General features: G+C 51.2%; 1 protein-coding gene across 1 annotated transcript in view; it reads left to right on the top strand.

Moving 5' to 3' along the window:
• TBC1D8B (TBC1 domain family member 8B) overlaps window positions 1–12,334 on the top strand; it is a 133,062-nt gene that overhangs the window by 73,700 nt on the left and 47,028 nt on the right. Inside the window, exon 12 of the mRNA XM_075323816.1 lies at window positions 10,439–10,724. Within this exon, the coding sequence (XP_075179931.1) occupies window positions 10,439–10,724 (286 nt within the window). The remainder of the gene's footprint in view (window positions 1–10,438; window positions 10,725–12,334) is intronic.

Here is a 12,334-nt window from a genome sequence, read left to right as displayed (position 1 = left end):
TTGGTAGTGATTCCTTACCTGGACGCCCTTCTAGTCAGGGCTTCATCCAGTGCAGACTGTCAGCGGAGTGTCTCGCTCACTCTCGCCACGCTTGCAAGTCCACTCTGACCCCGACCCAGGAACTTACGTACCTAGGGATGCAATTCGAGACTCTGCTGGCACTTGTGAAGCTGCCCTTAGTCAAACAGCAGTCTCTTCATCTGGCGGTTCGCTCTCTGCTGAGGCTCCGCCGTCATTCCATCAGGCACCTCATGCAGGTGCTGGGTCAGATGGTGGCGTCAATAGAAGCGGTTCCCCTTGCCAGTTCCATCTGCGTCCCCTGCAGCTGGACATTCTCCGCTGTTGGGACAAGGGACTTCTTCCTTGCACAGGCTGGTGGCTCTGTCGCCACAGACCAGGAGCTCTCTTTAAGTGGTGGCTTCGGCCCCTCTCTCTGTACCAGGGACGCTCCTTTCTGGCCCCGTCATGGGTGATTCTCACCACGGATGCCAGTCTATCCGGCTGGGGAGCAGAGTTTCTCCACCACCAAGCACAGGGCACTTGGACTCCGTCCGAATCAGCCCTCTCGATCAATGTGCTGGAAATCAGGGCTGTAGTCCTAGGACTCGCAGCCGCCTAGCAATGTTGGAAGTTCAACATATCCTTCAGTGGACGGAGGACTCCAAGTCCACCATATCCGCAGTCCACATCCCAGGCGCAGAAAACTGGGAGGCAGATTATCTCAGCCGTCAAACCGTGGACAGCGGCGAGTGAGCCCTGCATCCGGCAGTGTTCGGGTCAATTTAGCAGGCGGGGCACTCCGGGAGTGGATCTAATGGCATCCCGGCACAACAACAAGGTCCCGGTTTACGTGGCTCGCTCCCACGATCCTCAGGCCTTGGCAGCGGACGCGCTGGTTCCAGATTGGTCCCAATTCCGTCTGGCCTACGTGTTTCCCCCTCTAGCTCTCTTGCCCAGAGTCCTGCGCAAGATCAAAATGGAGGGCCGTCGGGTCGTACTCATCGCCCCAGGCCCAGGCGAGCTTGGTTCCCAGACCTGCTCCGTCTGTTCGTAGAGGTGCTGTGGCATCTCCCGGACCGGCCAGACGTTCTCTCAAAGGGTCCGTTTTTCCGCCAGAATTCTGTGGCTGTCAGATTGACGGCGTGGCTCTTGAGTCCTGGATCCTGACGGCTTCAGGCATTCCTTCCGAGGTCATCTTCACTATGACTCAGGCTCGGAAGTCTTCCTCGGCCAGGTTTTACCTCAGGACTTGGAGAATTTTCCTGTCCTGGTGTCGTTCTTCCGGCCATGCTCCTTGGCCGTTTTTTCCTTGCCGACCATCCTGTCCTTTCTACAGTCCGGCCTGCAGCTAGGTCTGTCCCTCATTCCCTCAAGGGACAGGTCTCGGCTCTGTCAGCGGCGTATCGCCCGACTGGCCCAGGTGCGCACCTTCATGCAGGGCGCATCTCACATCATTCCGCCTTACCGGCGGTCTCTGGATCCCTGAGACCTTTCTTTGGTCCTCATGGCCTTACAGAAACCCCCCTTTGAGCCTCTTAGGGAGGTTTCGTTGTTTAGTCTTTCACAGAAAGTGGTTTTTCTGGTGGCCATAATTTCTCTCAGGAGAGTCTCTTATTTGACTGTGCTCTCTTCGGAGTCACCCTTTTTGTTTTTTTTCACCAAGACAAGGTGGTTCTCCATCCAACTCCGGGCCTTCTCCCTAAGGTGGTGTCTCCGTTCCACCTTAACCAGGACATTTCATTGTCTTCCCTTTGTTCGGCCCCTGTGCATCGCTTTGAGAAAGCGTTGCATGCTTTAGATTTGGTGCGGACGCTCCGGATCTATGTGTCACGCACCGCTGTTTTCTTCAGCGCTCTATTGGGAGACCCAGACGATTGGGGTATAGCTACTGCCCTCCGGAGGCCACACAAAGCACTACACTAAAAAGTGCAAGGCCCCTCCCCTTCTGGCTATACCCCCCCGTGGTATCACGGGTTCTCCAGTTTTCAAGCTTTGTGCGAAGGAGGTCAGACATCCACGCATAGCTCCACAGATTTTAGTCAGCAGTAGCTGCTGACTATTTCGGATGGAAGAAAAGAGGGCCCATATAGGGCCCCCAGCATGCTCCCTTCTCACCCGTGGATGGTGTTGTAAGGTTGAGGTACCTATTGCTGGTACAGGGGCTGGAGCCCCACATGCTGTTTTCCTTCCACATCCCCTTGTAGGGCTCTGTGGAAGTGGGATCCTGCCGGCCTCTAAGCTCTGACGCCGGGCTCCATCCACAGACCCAGTTGAACCTGATGGATATGGAGCAGGAGTACAATCAGGGACATGGCCCTGCATCATACAGGTACTCTGTGTCCCCGGCAGGCACAGACACACTCCGGGCTGGCTGGGTGTTGTAGTGCGCCGGGGACCGTAACGTTGGAGTTGGTGTTCCTACAGTTTACTGGGGGACTTTGTGTTGTGGGAACACAGCGCCGACCCCCACTGGACCGGCGGCGCTGCTGTGACTTGTAGTGCGCCGGGGACACGCCGACCGCGCTTTTACGGCGGCGGCGTTTATAAATCCAGTCCCCGGCTTTTGCGGCCTAGCTCCGCTTCGTTCCCGCCCCCACCCTGTCAATCAGGGTAGGGGAGAGACGCTGTTTCGCAGCAGCGACGAGGGCTGGAGCCTGATTTACATGCTCCAGCCCTCTCACTAGGCACAGAGGGAAGCAGGCTTCCCGCTCTTAGCCAGGAACGCCCAGGGCCCGCCCCCCCTCCTCTCCCAGGACGCCGGCAGCCATTACATGCAGTCTGGCTGGAGGAAGGACGCAAGGCTCTGGGAGACCTGGACTAGGGGGCTTTTGGCGACCACACACCCGCTCTTAAGCGGGCGGTAAGCGGCATTTCAGCTGGCCCCTCTAGTGCCTCAGTGTGTATTGGTGTACTGTGTCACCAGATATATATATTTATTTATTTCTTGCACTGTGAGGTCGCTTCCTGGCTGGATACCCAGATCGCTCTGAGGAAGCAGCAACATGTCATCCACAAAATGCAAGGCTGCCAAGGCTAGGGCTGTGTACACTGCGTGTGCTGCATGTGGGGCTGCTCTACCAGCAGGTTCCAAAGACCCCCATTGTGTGCAATGCTCAGATCCGGTGCTGCTTCGCCAGCCGGAGTCCGGAGGGGTAGTGACCCAGGCTGAGACGCTTGTAAGTCCTGCCCCGGTGTCAGGGACAGACTTTGCAGTTTTTGCTGATGGAATGTCTGTGACTATGGCAAAAATCCTTGAAACTTTGCAATCCATGACTGGGGCTCAGTCTATGGACACGGCGAGGTCTCTGTCCTCTAATCCCCCTCAGTTGGAATTAATCCAGACTGCAAGGGGGTCCCCGGCTTCCCAGGCTGAGTATTATGACTCAGATGATAGCCCCAGCCACCCTAAGCGAGCTCGCTGGGAAAGACCCTCAACGTCATCACACTGCTCAGGGTCTCAGCGCAATCAGTCGCCCTGTGATGCGTCTGAAGAGAGTGATCAGGAGTCTAATCCTGGAACCCCTCTCAATCTGGATACCCCGGATGGGGACGCCATGGTAAACGAGCTTATCTCAGCCATCAATAGACTGTTGGATATTTCTCCCCCAGCTCCTTCTGCAGAGGAGGCAGCTGCAGAGCAGGAGAAGTTTCGTTTCCTCTATCCCAAGCGTAAATTGAGTGCTTTCTTGGATCACTCTGACTTCAGAGAGTCAATCCAGAAACACGACGCTCATCCAGAAAGGCGTTTCTCTAAACGTTCTAAGGATACACGTTTTCCTTTCCCCCCTGATGTGGTCAAGCGCTGGACCCAGTGTCCAAAAGTAGACCCCCCGATTTCCAAACTTGCAGCTAGATCCATAGTTGCAGTGGAGGATGGCGCTTCACTTAAGGATGCCAATGACAGACAGATGGACCTTTGGTTAAAATCTGTCTATGAAGCTATCGGCGCGTCGTTTGCTCCAGCATTCGCAGCCGTATGGGCACTCCAAGCTATTTCAGCTGGGTTAGCAAAAGTGGATGCTATCATACATCCAGCGGTGCCGCAAGTGGCGTCCCTTACCTCGCAGATGTCTGCGTTTGCGTCTTACGCTATCAATGCGGTCCTAGAATCTACCAGCCGCACCTCAATGGCGTCCGCCAATTCGGTAGTTTTGCGCAGAGCCTTGTGGTTAAAGGACTGGAAAGCAGATGCTGGTTCCAAAAAATGTTTAACCAGCTTGCCTTTATCTAGAGATAGACTGTTTGGCGAGCCATTGGCTGACATCATTAAACAGTCCAAGGGTAAAGACTCTTCCTTACCCCAGCCCAGATCAAGCAAACCTCAGCAGAAAAAATGGCAGCAGAGGTTTCAGTCCTTTCGAGGTTCGGGCAAGACACAATTCTCCTCGTCCAAAGGGACTCAGAGGACGCAAAGAGTCTCAGATTCCTGGCGGGCTCACGCACGCCCCAAGAAAGCAAATGGAGGAACCGCTTCCAAAGCGGCTACCTCATGACTTCCAGCCCCCCCCCTCCGCATCTCCGGTCGGGGGCAGGCTCTCCCGCTTTTCCGACATTTGGATGTCACAGGTCAAAGACCGGTGGGTGACAAACATTTTGTCTCGCGGGTACAGAATCGAGTTCAGTTCTCGTCCTCCAGCTCGGTTCTTCAGAACCTCCCCACATCCAGACCGAGCAGATGCCCTGCTGCAGGCGGTGGACTCCCTAAGAGCGGAAGGAGTAGTGGTTCCTGTACCGCCTCAGGAACAAGGGCGAGGGTTTTACTCCAATCTCTTTGTGGTTCCAAAAAAGGACGGCTCGTTCCGTCCTGTTCTGGATCTAAAGCTGCTCAACAAACATGTGCACGCCAGACGGTTCCGGATGGAAACCCTCCGCTCTGTCGTTGCCTCAATGTCTCAAGGAGACTTCCTTGCCTCAATAGACATCAAAGATGCTTATCTCCACGTGCCAATTGCTACAGAACATCAACGTTTTCTACGTTTTGTGATAGGAAACGACCATCTTCAGTTCGTAGCTCTGCCATTCGGTCTGGCGACAGCCCCCCGGGTCTTCACCAAGGTCATGGCGGCGGTGGTAGCAGTCTTGCACTCTCAGGGACACTCGGTGATCCCTTACCTAGACGATCTACTTGTCAAGGCACCCTCTCAAGAGGCATGCCAACTCAGTCTACATGCTACGCTGGAGACTCTACAGACGTTCGGATGGATCATCAACTTTCCAAAGTCGAATCTGTCACCGTCACAGTCGCTAACGTATCTTGGCATGGAGTTTCATACTCGAGCAGCGAGAGTGAAGCTTCCGCTGAACAAGCAGCGGTCCCTACAGACAGGGGTGCAATCCCTCCTTCAAGGCCAGTCGCACCCCTTACGGCGCCTCATGCACTTCCTCGGGAAGATGGTGGCAGCCATGGAAGCAGTTCCCTTTGCGCAGTTTCATCTGCGCCCACTTCAATGGGACATTCTCCGCCAATGGGACGGGAAGTCAACGTCCCTGGACAGGAAAGTCTTTCTTTCCCAGACGGCCAAGGACTCTCTACAATGGTGGCTCCATCCCACCTCATTGTCTCAGGGAAGATCCTTCCTGCCCCCATCCTGGGCAGTGGTCACGACAGATGCGAGTCTGTCAGGGTGGGGAGCAGTGTTTCTCCACCACAGGGCCCAGGGGACGTGGACTCCGCAGGAGTCCACCCTTCAGATCAATGTTCTGGAAATCAGGGCAGTGTATCTTGCCCTACTGGCCTTCCAACAGTGGCTGGAAGGAAAGCAGATCCGAATCCAGTCGGACAACTCCACAGCGGTGGCATACATCAACCACCAAGGAGGGACGCGCAGTCGGCAAGCATTCCAAGAAGTCCGGCGCATTCTAATGTGGGTGGAGGACACAGCATCCACCATATCCGCGATTCACATCCCAGGCGTAGAAAATTGGGAAGCAGACTTCCTCAGTCGCCAGGGCATGGACGCAGGGGAGTGGTCCCTTCACCCGGACGTGTTTCAGGAAATCTGTCGCCGATGGGGAGTGCCGGACGTCGACCTAATGGCGTCCCGGCACAACAACAAGGTCCCGGCATTCATGGCGAGGTCGCGCGATCAAAGAGCTCTGGCGGCAGACGCATTAGTTTAAGATTGGTCGCAGTTCCGGCTCCCATACGTCTTCCCACCTCTGGCACTCTTGCCCAGAGTGTTACGCAAGATCAGATTCGATTGCAGTCGCGTCATACTCGTCGCCCCAGACTGGCCGAGGAGATCGTGGTATCCGGATCTGTGGCATCTCACGGTCGGTCGACCGTGGTCACTGCCAGACCGACCAGACTTACTGTCCCAAGGGCCGTTTTTCCATCAGAATTCTGCGGCCCTGAACCTGACTGTGTGGCCATTGAGTCCTGGATCCTAGCGTCTGCAGGATTATCCCAAGGAGTTGTAGCCACAATGAGACAGGCTAGAAAGTCGACTTCTGCTAAGATCTACCACAGAACGTGGAAGATTTTCTTATCCTGGTGTTCCGCTCAGGGAGTGTCTCCCTGGCCATTTGCATTGCCCACTTTTCTTTCTTTCCTGCAATCGGGGTTAGAAAAGGGCTTGTCGCTCAGCTCCCTTAAAGGGCAAGTATCGGCACTATCCGTGTTTTTTCAGAAGCGTCTAGCACGTCTTCCTAAGGTGCGCACGTTCCTGCAGGGGGTCTGTCATATTGTGCCCCCGTACAAGCGGCCGTTAGATCCATGGGATCTGAACAGGGTACTAGTTGCTCTCCAGAAGCCGCCTTTCGAGCCTCTGAAGGAAGTTTCCTTTTCTCGCCTGTCACAGAAAGTGGCGTTTCTTGTTGCGATCACATCGCTTCGGCGAGTGTCGGAGCTGGCAGCTCTGTCATCCAAGGCTCCCTTCCTGGTGTTCCACCAGGACAAGGTAGTGCTGCGCCCCATTCCGGAGTTTCTCCCTAAGGTCGTCTCCTCGTTTCATCTTAATCAGGATATATCCTTGCCTTCCTTTTGTCCTCATCCGGTTCACCGGTATGAAAAGGACTTACGTTTGCTGGATCTGGTGAGAGCACTCAGAATCTACATTTCCCGCACGGCGCCCATGCGCCGTTCCGATGCACTTTTTGTCCTTGTCGCTGGTCCGCGCAAGGGGTTGCAGGCTTCTAAAGCCACCCTGGCTCGATGGATCAAAGAACCAATTCTAGAGGCCTACCGTTCTGCGGGGCTTCCGGTTCCTTCAGGGCTAAAAGCCCACTCAACCAGAGCCGTGGGTGCGTCCTGGGCATTACGACACCAGGCTTCGGCTCAACAGGTGTGCCAGGCAGCTACCTGGTCGAGTCTGCACACTTTCACCAAACATTATCAGGTGCATACCTATGCTTCGGCGGATGCCAGCTTAGGTAGAAGAGTCCTGCAGGCGGCAGTGACATCCCCGTAGGGGAGGGCTGTTTTGCAGCTCTAACATGAGGTATCTCTTTACCCACCCAGGGACAGCTTTTGGACGTCCCAATCGTCTGGGTCTCCCAATAGAGCGCTGAAGAAGAAGGGAATTTTGTTACTTACCGTAAATTCCTTTTCTTCTAGCTCTTATTGGGAGACCCAGCACCCGCCCTGTTGTCCTTCGGGATTTTTTTGTTGTTTGCGGGTACACATGTTGTTCATGTTGAACGGTTTTTCAGTTCTCCGACGTTATTCGGAGTTAATTTGTTTAAACCAGTTATTGGCTTCCTCCTTCTTGCTTTGGCACTAAAACTGGAGAACCCGTGATACCACGGGGGGGTATAGCCAGAAGGGGAGGGGCCTTGCACTTTTTAGTGTAGTGCTTTGTGTGGCCTCCGGAGGGCAGTAGCTATACCCCAATCGTCTGGGTCTCCCAATAAGAGCTAGAAGAAAAGGAATTTACGGTAAGTAACAAAATTCCCTTCTTTTTAGGCGGTGCACCTCTCTTTTTGTGCTGACCACAGGTCGGCACAAGGGTCTCTCGGTTTCTAAACCGACCCTAGCTCATTGGATTAGGTCGGCCATATCCGATGCCTACCTATGTTCTCAGATGCCTCCCCCGCCAGGGATTAAGGCGCACTCGACTAGAGCTGTCGGTGCCTCTTGGGCTACGGCTCAGCAGGTCTGTCAGGCTGCCACTTGGTCTAGTCTGCACACCCTTTCGAAGCACTACCAAGTGCATGCTCATGCTTCGGCAGATGCGAGCTTGGGCAGACGCATCCTTCGGACGGCTGTCGCCCATTTGTGAAGTTAGGTTTCGCCTACTTCTCAGTTTCTGTTTATTTCCCACCCATGGACTGCTTTGAGACGTCCCATGGTTTGGGTCTCCCATAAGGAACGATAAAGAAAAAGAGAATTTTGTTTACTTACCGTAAATTCTTTTTCTTATAGTTCCGACATGGGAGACCCAGCACCCTCCCTGTTGCCTGTTGGCAGCTTTCTTGTTCCGTGTGTTTTCACCGGCTGTTGTTGTAGATAGAGTAAAACCCGGAATAACCAGAACTTCTATCTCTACTTATGGGTGGATGTCCTCCTTCAGCTTTGGCACTAAACTGGTTGGATTTGTCATCCGGGGAGTGTATATGCTCGGAGGGAGGAGCTACACTTTTAGTGTAGTACTTTGTGTGTCCTCCGGAGGCAGAAGCTATACACCCATGGTTTGGGTCTCACATGTCGGAGCTATAAGAAAAAGAATTTACGGTAAGTAAACAAAATTCTCTTTTTTCTTTAATTGTTAAAAAAAAATACATTGTTATTCAGTATTGCAACACACTATTATTAATATTATAATTTATGGAGAAAAATAAAATAATTCAAAAACAATTTTTTTTTCTGAAAATAAAGAAAAAATATCCCCCACCACCCCCAAATTATTATATATTTTTTTTCACACACATTGTGTTCTGAGATTTAAAAAAAAGACATTTTGAATCACCTTGCGCCAGGTCTGTTTTGGAGTTTAATTGGGAGTATAGATGAACGGTGTTCGAATCGAACCGTTCGCCAATCTCAAATTCGGCCTGCTTTAGGTGATGATCGAGTCGTTTGACGAACGCGAACAATTAGCTTCAAGTTCGAGGTTATGTTCGATAACTGTTCGATCACCAAAACCGTAACTGGCTTTTCACAGTAATACTGTCATTCAATGTTAATACAGTGGAGCCTTGGTTAACGAGAACAATCCGTTCTGGGACTGTGCTTGTTAACCAAGTTACTCATTCAGCAAAGCAAGATTTCCCATAGGAAATTATTGCAATGCAGACAAATTGTTCCATAACTTGTTAAATATCCCATCCTAGTCCCCTATTGTGACATTCTACACATGCACAAACCCACACAAAACACACGCACACACACACATTATGCTCTCCTTACCTTCCATTCCACCGCCAGCCTCCTGGGACTTGCAGTTCGCCAGTACAAGATGTGTATCGGGTAACCATCGCGACCGATGCCGGAACGTCTGCTGCCAGAGCGCTGACGTCAAAGGCAGGAGCCGCTTGCCTTTGACTGGCCAGCGCGCTGCCTTTGAGTAGCGTCTGACAGAGTAAGTTCCTCCCTCGTCGCGATGGTTACCCGATACACGTAGTTCGCCGCTACAGGATGTGTATCGGGTAACCATCGCGACAAAGAAGGAACGTCCTCTGTCAGACGCTACTCAGAGGCAGCGCGCTGGCCAATCAGAGGCAAGCGGCTCCTGCCTTTGACGTCAGCGCTCTGTCAGCACTGGAACGGCGATGGAACGGAAGGTAAGGTGAGCATAATATGTGTGTGTGTGTGTTCGTGTTTGTGCATGTTTGTATGTGTTTGTGTTTGCCTGCCATTGTTTTCAATGGTGTGTGAAAGTGTTCGACAAACACACCCCAAGTACGACAAACCGAACTCGAACACTAGGGTGGTGGCTCATCTCTAATTTGGAGCCACCCAGCAAACGATTAGATACATTAATGTTACCATGTGGCTTTGTTCCTTGGCAAACTCCACCATAAATGCAAGACTGGGGCTGCATCGTGTTTAGAAAGGGTATATCCTAGACTACAAATATGCCAAAGCACTAACCGGTAGGAGGTAGGAGGTTGCTTCCTACCTACCTGTTGTGCCCGGTGCCGTTGTTCGCAGTAATAGGCCGCTCTTGTTGGTGGATTCAGCTGCTTCCACTAACTTTGCATCAAGAGAGCGGTGGCTTCTCATCGGCTCTGCCGTGTAGACTGGGCGGGATCGCTGACATCATGCTGACTGCCAGCCCCAGTTGGGTAGCGAGGAGCCGGCTGTCAATCATCATGACTTCGGCTGTCCTGACCAGTCTACAGAGCAGAGCGGATGAGAAGCCGCCCCACTATTGAAGATATTGTTTTTGCGGCCTTTTCTCCAGGAAGAGGAAGGGTTCAGGTTTTAGCAAAGTATTTTTTATGGGTCTTTACATGGAGATCATGTGCTATAATCACTGGTGACTTTTCTGTGTTTCAGGTGCCTTGGTAGATCAGGCGGTATTTGAAGAACTCATCAAGGATTTTTTGCCACAGTTGACCGATCACATGACAGACATGACATTTTTCTCCTCGGTGTCCCTGTCTTGGTTTCTCACCCTCTTCATTAGCGTCCTTCCTATTGAAAGTGCTGTCAATGTGGTGGACTGCTTCTTCTACGATGGGATCAAAGCCATTCTCCAGCTGGGATTGACTGTGCTGCAGTTTAATATTGATAAACTACTGGGCTGCAAAGATGACGCCGAAGCCGTCACTATCCTCAATCGGTAGGAGATCATATGACTGAAAGGATTGGCCTCGTCATAATTACTGGAAATGCAGGACACACTTTTGACGTGAAGCAATGTCAGTGTCCTTTTTTAAAGGGATTGTCCAATTTATAGATAATGTTAAGAAATGGGATTTAGAGGGAACCTGTCACCTTTAAAAAAATAAATAAATTATATTTACCTGAAAGTATACTGGAAATCTGCAGGTAAATATCATTTAAAGCATGTTAGTCAGTTTTATTGTAATCACAGCTACAGGGAGAAAATCAAGTTTTAATTCTCTCTGCCTATGCAGACTGTAGAGCGGCTGTCAGTCAGGTTGCAGGGGGAGTGATCACAGCGTGCTGTGCTTCCTGTGTAGCATGCAGTGGCTGTAACCGCTTCCTGCACCACCCCGATGACAGTGAACAGGTGCAGGGAGAATATAACTTAATTTTCTCCTCGTAGCCGCTGCCCTAGTAAACAAGTCATCAAGTCAAGGTTTTAATACTCTGTTTACTAAAATTCTATTTACCTGAAAAACATTTTCTCTGCAGGCGAATAGCATTTTTTATAGGTTACTGGTTCTTTTTTAACCCCTTCAGCCCTGGGCATTTTGCGTTTTTCCGTTTTTTTTCCCTCTCTTCCGAGAGCCATAACGTTTTTATTTTTTTCGTCAATCTTACCATATAAGGGCTTGTTTTTTATGGGACGAGTTGTAGTTTTAAATGAAACCATAAGTTTTACTATATAGTGTATTGGAAAACAGCACAAAAATTCCAAGTGCGGAAAAACTGCAAAAAAGGGGTGATTGCGCAATAGTTTTTGGGATACTTTATTCACTGTGTTCACTATATGGTAAAACTGATGTGTCGGTGTGATGCCTCAGGTCGGTGCGAGTTTGTAGACACCAAACATGATTAACCCCTTAACGACCGCGGGCAGTAAAACTACGTCCTAAATGTCATAATGTTACTGCCCGCGGTCCTCCGGCGGCAGCATGCCGCGATCGGCGCACATCTCAGCTGATTTTCACAGCTGAGATGTGTGCCTGCTAGGCACGAGCAGAATCGTTATCTGCTCGTGCCAATTAACCCCTTAAATGGCGCTGTCAATACGTGACAGCGCCATTATAAGCGCGATCGCGGTAAAGTTTTACTTACCGCCCGATACCGGAAGTCACGTGACGCGATCACGTGACTTCCGATAGTTGTCATGGTAGCACAGGGTCATGTGATGACTCCTGTACTACACATGACTTGCTTTCACTTTTGCTGTGCCAGCGGCACAGCAAAAGAGAAAGAGAGTGTATCTGCTGTTTACAGCCTTGTAGCTGTGATCAGCAGATACTGCAGAGCGATCGGATTGCTGATCGCAATAGCCCCCTAGGGGGACTAGTAAAATAAAAAAAAAAAAGACAAAAAAACCTAAAAGTTCAAATCACCCCCCATTCGCCCCATTGAAAATTAAAGGGTTAAAAAAATACAAAATATACACACTTTTGGTATCGCCGCGTTCAGAAATGCCCGATCTATCAAAATATAAAATCAATTAATCTGGTCAGTATACGGCGTAGCGACAAAAAAATTCCAAACGCCAAAACGACGTTTTTTTGTTGCCACAACTTT

Source organism: Anomaloglossus baeobatrachus, chromosome 9, assembly GCF_048569485.1.
Source record: "Anomaloglossus baeobatrachus isolate aAnoBae1 chromosome 9, aAnoBae1.hap1, whole genome shotgun sequence".
NCBI lineage: Eukaryota > Metazoa > Chordata > Amphibia > Anura > Aromobatidae > Anomaloglossus > Anomaloglossus baeobatrachus.
This window is presented reverse-complemented; position numbering and strand designations above follow the sequence as displayed.